Raw genomic sequence first — 19,369 nt, 5'->3', positions numbered from 1 at the left:
AACAAGTAGGCAGTTCATATCATGGAGAGAATCATGGGGTTGTGAATTCTGGTTTAGGGTTGAATCGGACGCCAAGGTTGCAAACAGTCAGGTTCAGCCTAGAATCAATAGCAAGGAAATTGGGTTTGTGGCAGATGGAAGAAACTGTAGCTGATCTAAGACTGACAAGCAGTCTGACAACACAGAGATCATGGAAGGGTCAAGGGAGAGTCTGTGGAAAGGCAGATCTGAGTATAACCAGCAGATATGTTGCAGATGATCCTATGTCTGCAGATGATATCATCAAGGGCCGCATTCAGATGAGAAAGGAAATAGCCAAGGATACACCTTTGGGGATTCTACAGGAACATTGCTGGGCTTGAAGAGAAGCCATTGCTGGAGGTACTGTAGCTAAGATAAGGTGATTACAAATGAAACCGAGTGAGGGTTGTCCCATTTGAGATGGACAATAGAGGAGGTTTCTGTGGTCAACTATATTAAACACTGCAGAGAAGTTGAGGAGAATAAGGAAGGATAATACATCACAGTCACAGTGATAAAGGATTTATGTAATCTGAGACTTTGGTTAGTGCTGTTATGGTGTTGTGGCAGGACAGAAACCTGTTTGGAAAGACTCAAACAAGGGCCGGGATTCTCCGGTTCTATGGGATATGTGGCAGGCCAACCAAAGTCCACTGACTTTCGGATGGAATGGACATTCCAGGTGGTGGGCAGGACCAGAAAATCCCACCCAAGGAGTTCTAGAAAGATGGGAAGAAGTTTGGAGGTGACAACATGTTCAAGAACTTTGGAGAGGAAGTAATGATTTGAGATGAGGTAGAAGTGTTTGAAGGACAGATGGGTCAAGGGTCATTTTTTTTCTGGAAAGGTGAATACAGTAGTCTTGAAAAAGAGGAATACTGTACCTGACGATGGAGAGATAGTACAACTGGGTGGTCAGTAGTTTAGTGGGAATGGAGGTGGATTTCATGCATTAAGTGATTTCAGAGAGGACATGAAGGCAGATGAAAAAGGAACTGGACAGAGAGGTATATTTAGGGTTAAAGTGGTAGAAATCTGGGAAAGGTTTGGTGAGAAAGTGTAGTGAATGCAGTTCAATCATAGTGGTGATGAAGTCCACAATGGCCACTTGGTCCACTTGATCCTACCCTTTCACCCTTTCATAAGTTTCAACTACTCGACCAGACATTCTGGGTGGGATTTTCCGGCCGTGCTCGCCCCAAAACCAGAAAATCCTGCCCAAGGTCAATGGACCTTTGCATGGTCCATGCCGCGCCCGCTATGATTCCTGTGGTGGGTGGGATGGGAAAACTCCCCCCTCTGTTTGTTAATCACCCTTTGATGCAAATAAATATCTCCTGACTTCAGTTCTAATGTTGCCCTCTATTACCATGAACCTGTGTTCTCTTCTCCTACTACTGTTTCATATCTGTTATAAATTAGAAGAGAAAATGCTGTAAAACCTCAGCAGGTCTGGCAGCAACTGTAAGGAGAGAAAAGAGTTGACATTTTGAGTCCAGATGACCCTTTGTCAAAGCTCAGCTTTGACAAAGGGTCATCTGGACTCGGAACATCAGCTTTTTTCTCTCCTTACAGTTGCCAGACCTGTTGAGATTTTCCAGCATTTTCTCTTTTGGTTTCAGATTCCAGTATCCGCAGTAATTTGCTTTTATCCTGATATAGTTTTGGTTACCTTCTCTGTCTTAGAAACCTCCCAAAGCTTTGTTCTGAGGTACTTGTCTTTAAGACTGAGGAGCCACAACATATCAAATTGCTCAGCTCATTACTCATCTAACACCAGAAGTCAACCTTATTCCCCTCTTCTGCATTGTTGCCTCTCGGGTCCCCTAACCATCTGAACAGTATACAGTATTCCATATGCAGCCTGACCAGACAATTGCAGAGCTGGTGATTTCAACTCAACTAAATTTGGCAATTTAAAAATACATATTTTTGTTTAATGCTAAATAAGTATCAGAAGAAATGAGCCAACTAACGCTCCTAAGCCCTTTCAATTTTCTCTTTGCAAGATCTATTTTATATACTTGTTATTTTTAATATACGTAATTTTGTACTTTTCCATAATGAACTTCATTTACCACCAAATGTCCCACGTCCTTTTGTCAGAAACTGCCCTATGCTTGGTGCCTTCGATGAATTTGACTTCTTTGTAATAAGTCTGTAACTGCAGGATCAGTTATGTGGAAATAGGGAGGCAGTGGAAGGGGACCTGGCTTTGAATCCCACCATGGCAGATGGTAGAATTTAAACTCAATAAACTATCTGGAATTAAAAGTCTAAATGATGGCCATGAATCCATTGTCGATTGTCGTAAAAACCCATCTGGTTCACTAAGGATACCTGCTGTCCTTATCTGGTCTGGCCTATATGTGACTCCAGACCCACAGCAATGTTGTTGACTTTTAAATGCCCTCTGAAATGGCCAAGCAAGCCACTCATAGAATCCCTATAGTGCAGAAGGAGGTCATTCGGCCCATCGGGTCTGCACCAACTCTCTGAAAGAACATCTAACCCAGGCCCAACCCCAGCCCTATCCCTGAAATCCAACACATTTACCATGGTTAATCCATCTAACCTACACATTTTTGGACTGGGGGAGGAAACTGGAGCACTCAGAGAAAACCCATGTAGACACGGGGAGAATGTACAAACTCCACACACTCACCCAAGGCCGAAATCAAACCCGGGTGCCTGGTGCTGTAAGGCAGTAGTGCTAACCACTGTGCCGCCCAGTTGCACTCAGTTGCAATCAACCACGACAAAGAAAACACAAAAGAATGAAAACGGACGGAACACCCGGCATCGACCTCGGCACTGGAAATGACAACGGCAAACCCAGCCCTGTCTACTCTGCAAAATCCTCATTACTAACATTTGGGGGCTTGTGCCAAAATTGGGAGAGCTGCCTCACAGACTAGTCAAGCAACAGCTTGACATAATCATACTCACAGATGATGTTCCAGACACCACCATCATTATTCCTAGGTATATTCCAGTCTCACCGGCAGGACAGACCCAGCAAAAGTGGTCCGGCTACACAGTGGTATACAGTCAGGAGGGAGTTGGAGTTCTCAGCATTGCCTCTGGACCCCATGAAGTCTCATAGCACCAGATCAAACATGTGCAAGGGAATCTCCTGCTGATTACCATGTACCACATGTTACCACAGTCACGCAAAAGTTAAGTCAAAGTCTAGTATTGGACTTGAACTTTAGTATTCTGTAAGATAACTTATTATTGATTGGGAGGGTGATTAATAATTGTGTGTGAATAAATATTGTACTAACATAAAGTCTACTCGCAGTTCTTTGTCCAGCAACACCCCCAAGCCAGGGGATCAACCCTGGTTCAATGAAGAGTACAAGACGACATGTCAGGTGCAACACCGAGCACATCTAAAAATTAGAGGGGCGATTCTCCCAGCCCGCTGTGTTGCTTTTGTAGTGCGGCAGACTGGGAGACTCTAGCAGAGGCCATTTTGCCCGCTCCCCAATGGGCACCATGGCCTCTGCGTGTCTCCGGCAGCAGGATTTCTGACACCATCAGCTCCATAAGTTATGCAAATCCTCATTTGAATCTGTTTTAAATGCCGTTAGTGGGCCCAGGACTGAAATCTCCAGGCCCGCTAGCCTCTCCCTCCCCGCCAGGAGTGTTTCACTCCAGCTTCATTTAGCATAGCTCCCCACTTACGGGCCAACCCCACTGGAGTGAAGGGGGTGGGGCAATTGAGGCCCCCAGAGGATTGGGCACTGGAGGACGCCCTGGACATTGTCACCTTGGCAGTGCCAGCCTGGGCTCAGGGGACATCTTGGCATTGCCCACCAGGCATGGGGCAGTGGGAAGGGGTGGGGCCTGATGGAGGGGCAGGGCCTCTGGGGGGAGCGATCAGTGGGGGTGGGGGGGTTTCGCTGTCACTCTGCATTTGGGGTGAGTGACAGAGGGAGGGAGGCCAATGATCAGGGCTGGTGATTGGGGTAGGCGGGTCAGCCTGTTGGGGGGAGGGTCGGGGCTGTCGGGCAGGGTGGAGGTTGGGACTGCCGGTGGAGGGGGGAAATCAGGGAGGTGGGGGGATTGGGAGATCGGGGCTGTGGGGGGGGCATCGAGGTGGGCTGAGCCGGGGGGAGTCGAGGCTGGCTCAGGCATGTCTGGCGGTCAGCGTTTAGGCTGTAGTGGGAGGAGTTGCATGTCTGGAGATGCGGGGGTCACAGGGCTGGCCAGCGATCGAGCTGGCCAGCAATCAGGAGGCCAGCAGACAGGGGCCACTGCGCATGCTCTTATCTCGGCGCTGACAGATTGGCACATGCACAGTGGCCTGCTCAGTGCTATGCTTCCGGCCTCTCCTGCCCCACCCACTGATTTTCAGTGTGATTTACACTAGTGCCCTCTGTGATGCACAGAGTGTGGGAGAGTCATTTTGAAACCCCCACTGAAAAAACCAGCATGATTTACTCCAGTTTTCACACAAATTTGACACTTAGAATTTTTGGGGGGAGAATCGCCCTCTAGGTGTCAACTTGGTGAAGTTACAAAACAGGACTAATTGCATGCCAAACAGCAGAAGCATCAAGTCAGAGGCAGAGCTAAACAACTCCACAACCAATGAGTCAGACCTAAGCTCTGCAGTCTTGCCCAATTACAGCCGTGAATGGTTGTGGACAGTTATACAATTCCCTGGAGCAGGAGGCTCCTCAAAGATAGAGGAGCCCAGCACATCAGTGCAAAAGATAAGGCTGAAGCATTCATAACAACCTTCAGTCGGAAGTGCTGAGTGCATGATCCATCTCGGCTTCCTCTTGAAGTTCCCCAGCATCACTGATATAAATCATCAGCCAATTGAATTCACTCCATGCGATACCAAGGAATGGCTGAAGGCACACGGTATAGCGAAGGCTATGGGCCCTGACAATATTCCGGCAATAGTCCGGAAGACTTGTGCTAGAACTTCAACAGCATTACTATCGCTGAATCAACACCTTGTCAGGAAGCTGAACTGGACTAGCCATATGAATACTATGGGTCAAAAGCTCGGAATCCTGCTGCGAGTATCTCACCTCCCGACAACACAACACCCCCCTCCCCCTGCCACAAGCCAGGAGTGTGATTGAACACTTTCCACTTGCCTGGATTAGTGCAGCTCCAACAATACTCAAGAAGCTCAAAATCATCCTGGATAAAGTAGCTTCCTTGATTGCTACCCCTCCCATAAACATTACATCCCTGCACCACTGATGAACAGAGACAGCTGTGTGTACCATCTACAAGATGCACAGCAGGAACTCACCAAGCTTCCATAGACAGCACCTTCCAAACCTGATGCACGTCAATCGAGCACAAGACACAAGGCTTCGGTAACTGAAGGCTTTTATTGCCTAACAATGGAACTATTAGAACATAAGTACACCACTCCAGACTGAAGGGGTCCCGCCCGAGCAGGGGGTCTTATACCTCTCCCAGGAGGCGGGGCCCAACTGGGATGTGCCACAACAGCAACAACCACAGGTGTATTAATCCCACAGTGTAAACACCCTAGCCCAACAACAACATTAGAACAACCCCACAGTGGGAACCAACGATGGTTCACCACATTCACCCCTCCTTTGAGAACAAAGGCCGGCGTTGTGCGAAAACAGACTATATAAAAAAAAATCAACAATCTACAAGTCCAGACGGTCTGGAGGACCGCACCGTCGTTGTGACCTCCTCAATACCGGCGGTGACACCGGAGCAGGTGCTTGCGGTGGCGTTCTCTCCAAAACAGCGTCCGGCTGTCCTCTCGCGGACTCACGGGCCGGTTGACCCTGATGAAGCGGTAGTGCAGGGGATCCCGGTACATTCTGCGATGGCGCCGATCTCCGAGTCTCAGGCAAGCTGTACAGTGGAGTATAACTGTTATGCACTGGTCCCGGTGCTGACCGCGCCACGTCCGGGGGAGAAATAAGAGATAGGGGATTCGTGACTGGGGGTATGGGAGCGACAGGAGTTGCTACGTCCCCTGCGGGCGCCAGGTCTCGGATCGAGACTGTGTCCTCTCGCCCGTCAGGATATGCCACATAGGCATACTGAGGGTTGGCGTGGAGGAGTTGGACCGGTTCGACCAAGGGGTCGGACTTGCGGGCCCTTACATGTTGCCGCAGAAGGACGGGTCCTGGGTACGTCAACCAGGCTGGTAAAGATATCCCCGAGGACGACTTCCGAGGGAATGAGAACATCCTCTCGTGGGGAGTAGCATTGGTTGCCGTACACAGGAGGGAGCGAATGGAGTGAAGCGCATTTGGGAGGACCTCCTGCCAATGGGAGACTGGAAGGCCTTTGGACTTCAGCGCCAATAGGACAGCCTTCCAGACTGTAGCATTCTCTCTCTCCACCTGTCCATTGCCCCTAGGGTTGTAACTCGTGGTCCTACTAGAGGCAATCCCGTATGAGAGCAGGAATTGCCTCAAGTCATTACTCATGAACGACGAGCCCCTGTCGCTATGTATATAGCTGGGGTACCCGAACAGGGTAAAAAGATCACGGAATGCCTTGATCACCGTGGCAGTCGACGTATCCGCACAGGGGACAACAAACGGAAACCGGGAGTACTCATCTATGATGTTAAGAAAGTACACGTTCCGATCTGTTGAGGGAAGGGGGCCCTTAAAATCCACACTCAGCCTCTCGAAGGGGCGAGTGGCCTTGACCAAATGTGCCCGGTCAGGTCGGTAAAAGTGCGGTTTGCATTCCGCGCAAATCCGACAGCTCCTTGTCACTGACCTGACGTCCTCCACCGAGTAAGGCAGGTTGCGGGCTTTGATGAAGTGGTAGAGCCGAGTGACCCCAGGATGGCACAGGTCATTATGGAGGGCGTTCAAGCGGTCCTCCTGCATAGTAGCGCATGTTCCGCGCGAGAGGGCATCCGAGGGCTCATTGAGTTTCCCTGGACGATACATGATATCGTAATTATAGGTGGAGAGCTCAATTCTCCACCGCAAGATCTTGTCATTCTTGATCTTGCCCCTCTGCGTGTTATTGAACATAAACGCCACGGACCGCTGGTCCGTGATCAGGGTGAACCGCTTCCCCGCCAGGTAATGGCGCCAGTGTCTGACGGCCTCCACAATGGCCTGGGCCTCCTTTTCCACCGCTGAATGCCGAATTTCGGGACCTTGAAGGGTGCGGGAAAAAAACGCGACGGGCCTGCCTGTCTGGTTTAGTGTGGCGGCCAGGGCGAAATCAGATGCATCACTTTCCACCTGAAAAGGGATGGATTCGTCCACCGCGTGCATCGTGGCTTTCGCAATGTCGTGTTTCAATGCCTTGAAGGCCAATTGGGCCTCTGGCGTGAGTGGAAAAGTCGTGGACTTAATAAGCGGACGGGCTTTGTCCGCGTAGTTGGGGACCCACTGCGCATAATAGGAGAAGAAGCCTAGGCATCTCCTCAGTGCTTTTGCGCTAGCGGGCAAAGGAAGTTCAGCAAGGGGGCGCATACGGTCGGGATCAGGGCCAATGACCCCGTTTTCCACTACGTATCCCAGGATGGCTAACCGGCGCGTACGGAATACACACTTCTCCCTGTTGTAGGTCAGATTCAGGCGAGATGCAGTGCACAAAAAGTTCTGGAGATTTGTGTCATGGTCCTGCTGATCATGGCCACAGATGGTGACATTATCCAGGTACGGGAAGGTAGCCCGCAGCCCGTTCTGGTCCACCATTCGGTCCATAGCACGCTGGAAGACCGAGACCCCATTGGTGACACCAAATGGAACCCTAAGAAACTGATACAGACGACCATCCGCCTCAAAAGCCGTGTAATGTCGGTCCTCTGGGCGGATGGGGAGTTGGCGGTAGGCGGACTTAAGGTCTATGGTGGAGAACACCCGGTACTGCGCAATCTGATGGACCATATCAGATATGCGCGGGAGAGGATACGCATCCAGCTGCGTATATCGATTAATGGTCTGACTGTAATCAATGACCATCCGGGGTTTGTTCCCGCTCTTAACCACCACGACCTGTGCTCTCCACGGACTAATACTGGGCTGTATGATCCCTTCTTTGAGGAGCCGCTGAACCTCAGATCTGATGAAGATCCGATCTTCAGCGCTGTAACGCCTACTTTTAGTAGCGATGGGCTTGCAGCCTGGTACCAGATTCTTAAATAAAGAGGGTGTGGTGATCTTTAATGTGGAAAGATTGCATGCGGGGCGCTTTGGACAATTTGGAGGCTGCAGCTGGTCCCCTACTGTCAGCGAAGGGAGTGGCCCACCGTACTGTAGGATCACACTCTTCATGTGGACCATAAAGTTTAGTCCGAGGAGAATTGGTGCGCAAAGATGCGGCAACACAAGGAGCCTGTATCGCTCGTAAATTGTGCCCTGCACTTTCAGAGTTACCACACAACGTCCTTGAACCGGTACAGATCGGGACCGTGATGCCATAGAAATTGTCTGTTTGGCAGGTAGAACCCGGAGTCCACACCTCTTTACAGTGTCAGGGTGAATAAAGCTCTCAGTGCTCCCGCTGTCAAACAGACAATAAACTGTACGACCATTTACCTTAATGTTCTACATTGAACAGTCAAGCCTGTGGTGCTTAGCCTGGTCCAGGGTGATCGACGCCACCGTTGGCCCTTGGACGTCACTGCAGGCAGCTGAGGTCGATGCTGAGGACCCCTGCTGGTCGCTCCTGGTCGTCGTCGACCAAAATGGCCACCCCCATGAATCGCACATGGTTGAGGGCGCCAAGCGTAGCGACTCCTGGTGGTCATCCTCCTCCGACCACAATGGCGTCGTCCTGGACTCGCACGTGGACGGACCTCGTGGGTACTTCGACGTCGATGGTGATGATCCCCGTTCTGGAGGGTCACAGGCTGCACTGCCGTTCTTGGGCTTCGATCTGCAGACCTTCGCGTAGTGCCCCTTTTTACCGCATTGATTACAGACCACCGCTTTAGCAGGACACTTTTGCCGTGGATGCTTGGCTCCTCCGCAGAAGTAGCACCGCGGGCCGCCTGGGGCTGCCGCCGTCGTCGGGTCTATATGGGAGCACGCCATAATACTGCACTTCGAGCCCGTGGGGCGAGGAGGGATTTGTGACTGCTCCTGCCACGTTGTCTCCACGTGGTCCTCCGGATACAGGACCAAGCTCTTCGAAGCCGCCTCAAGCATTTCAGCCGTCTCCATAGCTTGGGTCAGGTTGAGATTCCCCTTTTCCAGCAGCTTGAGACGGATGTACGAAGACCCTACCCCTGCCACAAACGCATCTCGGGCGAGGTCGTACATGTACTGCTCAGCCGACACAGCTTTGCAGTCGCAGCCCCTGGCAAGCTGCAAGAGCTCATTGGCGTAATCCTCCATGGTTTCGCCCGACTGCCGACGTCGTGTAGCGAGGAGGTAACGAGCGTGGATCTCGTTGGGAGGTCTCGTGTAGCGCTTTTTTAAAAGCTCGAGGGCCCTCGGGTAAGTGGTGGCCGCACGGATCGCGAGGTAGACAGTGTCGCTTACCCTCGCATGGAGGACCCGGAGTCTGTCGTCATCTGTGATGACCGCTGCAGAGGCTGCCAGGTAGTCCTCGAAACACTTCAGCCAGTGGTCGAAGGTGTTAGAGGCGCCGACCGCACGTGGATCCAGCGTCAGACGCTCTGGCTTTAGTATTTGTTCCATACTCTCCTTTCCGTCGAGAGCTTAGTGTTAGGCAATAAAATTGATGCACGTCAATCGAGCACAAGACACAAGGCTTCGGTAACTGAAGGCTTTTATTGCCTAACAATGGAACTATTAGAACATAAGTACACCACTCCAGACTGAAGAGGTCCCGCCCGAGCAGGGGGTCTTATACCTCTCCCAGGAGGCGGGGCCCAACTGGGATGTGCCACAACAGCAACAACCACAGGTGTATTAATCCCACAGTGTAAACACCCTAGCCCAACAACAACATTAGAACAATCCCACAGTGTGAACACCCTAGCCCAACAACAACATTAGAACAACCCCACAGTGGGAACCAACGATGGTTCACCACAAAACCCATGATCACTACTATCCAGAAGGATATGAGCAGCAGATATCTAGGAAGAGCACCACCTGGAGGTTCCCCTCCAAGTCACTCACTGTCCTGACTTGGAAATATATTTGCCATTCCTTCACTGTTGATGGGTCAAATCCTTGGAAGTCCCTTTCTAACAGCATTGTGAGTGTACTATACCACAGGGACTGCAGCAGTTTAAGAAGGTAGCTCACCACCACTTTCTAAAGGACAATAAAGGCTGGCCTAGCCACATGCTGCAAAAGTAATAAAAAAAACAAGGCTAAGAACAAAGAACAAAGTACAACACAGGAACAGGCCCTTTGGTCCTCCAAGCCTGTGCCAATCATGATGCCCTAACTAAAAAAAAACCTTCTGCTCTTACTCGGGTCGCTATCCATGTATCCATCCACATACCTTTTAAATGCTGCTTCCACCACCTCCTCTAGCAGTGTGTTCCAGGCACCCACCACTCTGCGTGAAAAACTTCCCCCACATATCTCCCATAAACTTCCTCCCTCTCATCTTGAGCCTGTGCCTCCTTGTAATTGATACATCCACCCTTGGAAAAAGCCTCTAACTATCCACCCTGTCTATGCCTCTCATAATTTTGTAGACCTCTATCAGGTCTACCTTCAGCCTCTGTCTTTCCAGTGAAAACAATTCTAGTTTATTCAGCCTCTCCTCATAGTCAACATCCTCGAGACCAGGCAACATCCTGGTGAACCTTCTTTGCACTCTCTCCAAAGTTTCCACGTCCTTCTGATAGTGTGGTGACCAGAGCTGCACGCAATACTCCACATGCGGTCTCACCAAGGTTTTGTATAACCGCAATTTTATTTCCCATATGCTTTCTTAACCACCTTGGCTGGCTGTGTTGCCACTTTTAGGGAACTGTGGACCTCCACGCCCAGATCCCTCTGTATGTTAATGTTCCTAAGGGCTCTGCCATTTACAGTATCATTCACACTTAAATTTGGTCCTCCAAAATGCATCATCTTACATTTGTCCGGGTTAAATTCCATCTGCCATTTCTGTGCCCAAGTCTCCAATCTATCTATATCCTGTTGTATCCTCTGAAAATCCCTGGCACTATCACAACTCCACCAATCTCTGTGTCATCTGCAAACTTACTAATCAGACCACCCACATTTTACTCCAGAAAATTTATATAGACTACAAACAACAGAGGTTCTAGCACTGATCCCTGCGGAATACCACTAGTTACAGATTTCCATTCTGAAAAACACTCTTCCACTCTCTGTCTTCTTTAACCAAGATGTGGAGATGCCGACGTTGGACTGGGGTAAACACAGTAAGAGTTTTAACAACACCAGGTTAAATCTGACGAAGGAGCAGCGCTCCGAAAGCTAATGGTATTTGCTACCAAATAAACCTGTTGTTCTTTAACCAAGCCAGTTCTGTATCCATCAAGCCAGCCCATCCCGAATCCCATGTGATTTTAGTTTTCAACCTCTGGATGTTCACTGATTGCTGATACTAAACATTCCACATAGCATTTCCAGCATATCCTGCTGGGAACATCACTGAAATTTGTTCAGGCAGTGATTGTATAATATTGTGCAAGCGCAGGCAACACCTCCTATTGACTGCCATTTGTTCACCTAGGGATATATGTCGGTTCATCTAGGGATATAAGTCGGTGCTTTATGAACACAACAACTGGCTGATGATAACTGCAAAAAGAAGGAAAATGTTTCTCATGAATCTGGTTAAACACAAGGCATACTATATGGTACTTGACAATGACAGGCTCTATAGCATAACAAAATTACATCGTTAGCATATGTCCTGCTCTCTCTAATGCTATTGCAGAGGTTTAAATGACTGTCTTGTTCAATTAACTTATAATGGCTGACATATCTATTCTTAGTAAGAAGTCTCACAACACCAGGTTAAAGTCCAACAGGTTTATTTGGTAGCACAAGCCACAAGTTTTCAGAGCGCTGCTCCTTCATCAAGTGAGTGGGAGTTCTGTTCACAAACAGGGCACATAAAGACACAGACTCAATTTACAAAATAATGGTTGGAATGTAAGTCTTTACAGGCAATCAAGTCTTAAGGATACAGACAATGTGAGTGGAGAGAGGGTTAAGCACAGGTTAAAGAGATGTGTATTGTCCCCAGCCAGGACAGTTAGTGAGATTTTGCAAGCCCAGGCAAGTTGTGGGGGTTACAGATAGTGTGACATGACCTCAAGATCCTGGTTGAGGCCATCCCTCATGTGTGCGGAACTTGGCTATCAGTCTCTGCTCAGCGATTCTGCGTTGTCGTGTGTCATGAAGGCCGCCTTGGAGAACGCTTACCCGAAGATCAGAGGCTGAATGCCCGTGACTGCTGAAGTGCTCCCCAACAGGAAGAGAACACTCCTGCCTGGTAATTGTCGAGTGGTGTTCATTCATCCGTTGTCATAGTGTCTGCATGACACGGATGCCATCATCTCACGTGACAACACCATCCATCAGGTACACGGTACATACTCTTGCAATTCGGCCAACATTGCCTACCTGATACGCTGCAGGAAAGGATGTCCCGAGGCATGGTACATTGGGGAGACCTTGCAGACGCTATGACAATGGATGAATGAACACCGCTCGACAATCACCAGGCAGGAGTGTTCTCTTCCTGTTGGGGAACACTTCAGCAGTCACAGGCATTCAGCCTCTGATCTTCGGGTAAGCATTCTCCAAGGCGGCCTTCACGAAACACGACAATGCAGAGCCGCTGAGCAGAGACTGATAGCCAAGTTCTGCACACATGAGGACGGCCTCAACCAGGATCTTGGGTTCATGTCACACTATCTGTAACCCCCACGACTTGTCTGGGCTTGCAAAATCTCACTAACTGTCCTGTCTGGAGACAATACACATCTCTTTAACCTGTGCTTAACGCTCTCTCTACTCACATTGTCTGTACCTTTAAGACTTGATTACCCATAAAGACTCGCATTCCAAGCATTATTTTGTAAATTGAGTTTGTGTCTTTATATGCCCTGTTTGTGAACAGAACTCCCACTCACCTGATGAAGGAGCAGCGCTCTGAAAGCTTGTGGTTTGTGCTACCAAATAAACCTGTTGGACTTTAACCTGGTAGTGTGAGACTTCTTACTGTGTTTACCCCAGTCCAACGCTGGCATCTCCACATCATATCTATTCTTGCCATTTCATAGGGCAGTATGCTCACCATGTTCTTTCCACTAAAATAGGGATAATAGATGTGCTTTGTAGCACTCAAAAACGTAAAGCAACACTTAGTTAACTGTTGATTATCACACCAACAGCTACCTCTTAATTTATATTTTATGCTGTTTCCTTTCTATGATTTTCTTATTTATTTTTTGTCATGCTACAATATGTTCTTATACTGGGTCAATAGGCCAGTCTTTGTAAACTTTTATTCTTACTTCACTCCTAATTTAATCTCTTAGAGATTTTATCCATCTGAAACTGAACGCAATGATTTGGTTATGGCTATGAACTAGGTCCAAAGTCCAATTGCAAGTTATGACGCTTAAAACAAAATTTCCCAGTTTTATTGGCAGATTTTAAGCCCCCATCTCCACCTACTGGGGACAGAGTGGGCAGCAAGGATTTGAGGACAAAATTTTCCCAGCCAAGTAGATGCAGGTTCCAGTGCACGCAGGTTTGAAAAGAACATGCCCAGGCTGTACCCTGGTGTTGCCTCCAAGCACCGCCTGTGGCACCCAGGCACTGCACGTGGCACCCTGACAGTGCCCTTTGACATTACCAAGGGGCAGTGCCAGGGAGGTTCCCTCTGGGTGAGGTTTCCAAGTCCGTGAGGGGGCTGCTAGCTTTTTATGGCCCCATCCTGCCAGCGTGATGGAGTGGGCCACACCTCCATTTTGTTGCATCAAGTGCTGAATTACCTGGCGAGGAATGCCGATTATGCAGCCAGCGAGCTGCACATCATCTGAGTCAGCACTTGGTGCAAAAATGATAAAATCCATCCTTTGTCTGCATCTTCTCATCACTGAAGCAATTACACAATGAGAAGAGATTCTTCAGTGAAACTGACAAGCTGAGAAAGCTTTGAGCATTAAACTGAAGAAATCCAGCTGTGGTTGTTGTTCAAAGCACTCCTTCTCTCACACCATGCTATTACTGCTTGACAGATCATTTTCAACCTCTTGCCTGGTCTTCACCTGTCTGGCATTTCACTCACCTTCAGCTGCATTTCCCTATTCCCAAACTTCACCATGGCATAGGAGTGCCTTGTGTAGTTCCAGCTTCCACCTCCGTTGAGGGATAATAACAGAAGCCACATCACTACTGATAGTTACACCATCAACACGATCAGCTGCCTTCTTCTCAGTCACATGCCCCTTTCACAGGACCTATGTGATAGATACTGATATCCAGCTGGAAGGAGCCGCTGCCCCCGAGCTAAACCTGCTTGCTTGGTGTCAGAGCCCTTGAAGCAGTATCAAAGGGCTTTCAGCTGCAGCTCACTAGGTCACAACATACTTAGCTGCTTGGATTGTCATGAGCATTTTTAACTTTAAGATCACAGCTTCTATACTTTGCTACCCAACAATGCTTCAGGTCAGGACTCTCTCTCTCTCTACAGGCCGAGGATAATCTCTCTGGATATGCCTGAGCACTAGTGCCTCAGGAGGCTTAGCTGTCATGGCAGGCCACTGCTGACAGCTACAAACTCCTGAAAGAAGATCTCCTTCCCAGTGGACTTGGTGGGCATACATTGCGAATGGCTGACGAAGTGCCTGGCTACCCTTCTGACCCCTCAGGTCTCTCTGTCTCTAGTCAAGCTGTGTGCTCTCTTTTCCTGAAAGAAAAGAAAACAGTGAGGTTTGGGAGTTTGGCAAGGCTTCTACAGAGAGGCAGGAAGGCCACCATTTATCAAGTGTCACTGTGAAACATGGATGTCAGGGCAATAGGCTAAGACAGTGAGTGTTAGCTGTTTGAATGGGGATGAGAGGTGCTTACAGACAGATGAATGTATGTAGCTCCACACAGTTCATGCCTGCTTCATTAGAGAGGTTGTTCTTTTCTTTCAATCATTGGGGTTCACTGCAGCCCTTCAGACCACACCGTAGGACCTCCAGAATAGAGTAAAAGACCTGCAGAGAAGCCTTGCCAGGTCTCTTCTCTATTCCTGTGGTTGCAGCAGCCTCAAAAAATCTAAATGCTGGTGAGCACTTGTAACCCATGCCACATTACTCTGAATTTGTACACTATTTTCTCCATTAGGTCGGCAACAGGGAACATCAGCTGATTAAGGTGATGACCAAAGTTCTAATTGCCAGGGACAGGCAATACATCACATTCCCTGCCAACCTCAGCAGTCAAGAGTGGAAAGTTTGTAATTGGTCCTGTAAATTAGAAATCTACTTAACAGAATGGACATTTCATCTCATCCACCTGCCGGATTGGTTGGGGTGTGTGGAGGTGGGGTAATTCTGGTAAAGAGCTTAGGCAAACACCACCCATTAGGAAATCAGGTTCTCGTCCAGTCAATGAGTCTCTGCCAGAAGAGTAGGAACAAGTGGAGAAGATTCCGCCCAAAGGTTGTGGCCATCACGAGTCTACACAATTACTGCATCCAACATTTTAACTGATCTGCTTCAGGCTACGTGTTCGGTACCCATTTGAGGCAAGTGGAATCCTAACTAAAAGGTTAAAAATCACACTCCAGTGATATCATATTCACCCTCAGTACATTTTAACTTGAATTTACATATCGTCCTCCCAATCTTGGACCTGCCAGCTAAACCTGCTTGTTTGGTGTCAGAGCACTTGAAGCAGTATCAAAGGGCTTTCAGCTGCAGCTCTCTAGATCACAACATACTTAGCTGTGTGGATTGTCATGAGCATTTTTAACTTTAAGATCACAACTTCTATACTTTGCTACCCAACAATGCTTCAGATCAGGACTCTCTACTTATTATGGGATCCATTCTCCTGAATGTAGCTAAACTAGGATGAGAAACAGCAGCTCCAGCAACAACCATCGCAATCAGAATAGATTTGGGTTTGGGGGCAGTGGTGGACTGGGGGAGGGTGGCAGGCGGATGGGGACGGGGTGGAAGGCTGAATAGAGGAGGCTACATCTAATACAGTGGATCCACAGGCCAAGATTCACCTTGATGGGTTTAGCTGAGAAACAGTGCTGGAGGAGGCCGTGTTTCTCCAGGCAGGCTTTTGTAAACTTCTGCAGACCTCTTGCAACAGGACAAGCTACCTGTTGGATAGGAGGCCCTCAAAGTCCCTCCAGTTCTGAGTCTGCATGCTACCATCTCCTTTAAGATTCTAACAGGGGATCTTAGCTACATTAAGGAGGTGACCAATGCTCTAATTGAGTAACGCATCATATTCACCACCAACCTCAGCAGTCAAGAGGGAGAGAGTTTGGTGCTGGCTTCCTTTATTCGCATTTCCATAGGTCACCATTCGGAATGTGAGCTGGCAATATTCACCACCAGAAAAGGATACCACTCTATCAATGTATAACTAGTAGTTGATTGCAGGAGCACCATCACACAGGTCCCTGTAATTTAAGTGAGGCTTGAAGCTGGATTTAGTTTGGCCCTCACACTGGCACAGATGGACCAACTGCTTCACTGAGTTCACAGCAGTTGAATTTCTCTGCTTCTGAGTCTGCGAAAGCCCAGGCAGTGTGTAATACTGAGACTGGGAAGACTACGATATAGTGGATTATTGAAATTTGGAATACGCAGACATGGGCCGCAATTTTACCAGTTCGCCCTGCCCATTGATGGGCGGGGTGAGCCAGTAAAATCGCACCAGAGCTGAGAAATCAGGTTCAGGCCTGATTACTCGCCTCTCGCAATCTTATTGGCTCCAGATATCTGGAGCATTCAGCCTCCCGCCCATTTCTGCTGAGGGGCTGAATAATTTATTTAAATTTATTAAAATCTTTATTTACATGTGTTCAGCGAGCCCGAGGCGCAATTATCTGGGCTCACTTGCCTTTGTGACCTCGCTGGGAGAGGTTCTCTCTGGCAAGGAAAGCACGTGGTCCCCAGCAACGAGGAACAGTCATGTTGTCCTCGCCGGTTGAACTGGAGGCCATTGGGACCCCTGTGGAGGTCGAGGGTAAGGGTGGGGATACCAGCCGCAGGTCCTGTGATAACTGGGGAGTGGCACCAGGGTGAGGCTGGTTGCAGCAGCAAAGGCCTGACAGATGTCTGTCTCTCTCTCTCTCTGTCAAGCCTCTGCTGTTGCAATTGCACATGTGCAGCCACAGAGGTCTGCACAAGCGCAATAGCTCCCTCTGTTGATAGAGTAAGCTGGCTGGTGCGTTAAGCCTCACCCACTGCCTCTAGTAGCTGGAAATGGTCTAGCCCATTTTTTCATTGTCTAAGTGCATAAAATTGGGAGTAAAGACTCACCCAAAAACTGGATCTGAAACTCTCCCATGTTCACATTAGTTGGACACTTAGAATTTTTCTTGTAAAATCTCTCTCATGGTGTATAACTGAGACTGGGAATAGTCAGATACTATGTATTAATGAGACTGAGAATACTCAGGCATGGCATATTCCTGAGACTGGAAATACTCAGAAACTGTGTATTACTGAGACTGGAAATATTCTAATACTGTGTATTACTGAGACTGGGAATATCTAAAACTGTGTATTACTGAGACTGGGAATATCTAATACTGTGTATTCCTGAGACTGGAAATATTCAGAAACTGTGTATTACTGAGACTGGGAATATTCTAATACTGTGTATTACTGAGACTGGGAATATCTAAAACTGTGTATTACTGAGACTGGGAATATTCTAATACTGTGTATTACTGAGACTGGGAATATTCAGAAACTGTGTATTACTGAGACTGGGAATATTCTAATACTGTGTATTACTGAGACTGGGAATATCTAAAACTGTGTATTACTGAGACTGGGAATATTCTAATACTGTGTATTACTGAGACTGGGAATATCTAAAACTGTGTATTACTGAGACTGGGAATATCTAATACTGTGTATTATTGAGACGGGGAAAACTCAGAAACTGTGTGCTGGAGTTTCCTGTGCCCATTTGGATTGATGTGGAGGAGGGCAGCCAAACAAATTGGTGCCAATGTTGTGTGTCACAACGTCCCACCTCTGTTCCCGACCTGACCAATGTTCATGAAGCTGGGGATGGGGGCAGGAAAGTGAAGTTGCCTGCATTGTTAATGAGTGCATTTAGGTGATTAAGTAGTTCCTTAACAGCTTCATTCTAAGGTCTGGAAATTTTTGCAGAGGTGGGCGGCCTTTGGGAGCTGAGTAAAGCTGAACAGCTCCAACTAGCCAGGCAGTGTGGAGAAAGTTTTATTTGTTTGGAGAATAGTGGAAGTTTTCACGAAAATCTTTTCCACAGAAATGCAATTTTAATAACATTAACATTTCTCTCGTCTTTTCTGGGTTCCAACCCTCTATCTGTCCTGGCCAATTTGAAGACTCAGTTTTTCATTTTTAAAATCATGCACAGAGGCCAGATGCAGCAATGACTGCAGAATTGGGCCAGAATGTGGTCACCTCCCTGGAGTACTAACTCTAATCACCCCTGCCCCCTGCCTCCCACTCCAGCCACTTAATTGGCCACCAACTCTGACCCCTCACTAATTAGCACATCACCTTTGGCAAAATGGAAAGTTTTATATACTTATCATTGGTTGCAGGTTCGCAATCTGGAAACAAACCCACCTCCAAAATCCTCAGCAAAACCCCAGCCCTCTATTACTGAGTTGGGGAATATTCAGGCACTGTGTATTACTGAGACAGGGAAAGTGCAGGTTTTGTTATTGAGATTGAGAATGTTTATGTTATTAAAAACACAAACAGTCCAGCTGCTGTTTGCATTACTGAGCCAAGGAATGCAAAGGTACTGTCTGTGTTGTGTATCCAGAAGTTATTGTTCATATCCATATTTTGAAAAGAAACACTTTAATGTCACTACTTTGACTTTGGAAGAAGAGAAACCAACACATCTTTTCAAGAGTTGTTACTACATCTCTCCAAGGAAATGAGGTTTAAATAACAAGGCAACCAAGGGTTGATTCTGGAATGGAATGGTGGTTCTTTCTTGCATATGTGCCAATATCACTGATCAAATCAGCACTATCAACTTGGACATTAAAAGGTTACCTTTAGGTCCTTTTAAAAGATTCACTTCTAATATAGCTTCTGTGGCTGGCTGTCTTCTACGGACTAACAGTCGAACAACAGGTCCTGCCTCCTTCAGCGCCTCCACTGCCTTACTGTGAACGACTTCTGAAACATCCACATCATTGACTCGTAGCACACAGTCATTGACTCTGAAAAAAACACCAA

The 19,369-nt window shown here is 48.0% G+C and overlaps 1 protein-coding gene across 1 annotated transcript in view; it reads right to left on the bottom strand.

Moving 5' to 3' along the window:
* The window catches only part of LOC144492887 (disks large homolog 3-like), a 221,648-nt gene that overhangs the window by 163,346 nt on the left and 38,933 nt on the right, over window positions 1-19,369 (bottom strand). The window contains 1 exon segment of the mRNA XM_078211466.1: window positions 19,184-19,353. Coding sequence (XP_078067592.1) covers window positions 19,184-19,353 — 170 coding nt within the window.

The sequence above is a fragment of the Mustelus asterias genome, chromosome 4 (assembly GCF_964213995.1).
Source record: "Mustelus asterias chromosome 4, sMusAst1.hap1.1, whole genome shotgun sequence".
Taxonomy (NCBI): Eukaryota; Metazoa; Chordata; class Chondrichthyes; order Carcharhiniformes; family Triakidae; genus Mustelus; species Mustelus asterias.
This window is presented reverse-complemented; position numbering and strand designations above follow the sequence as displayed.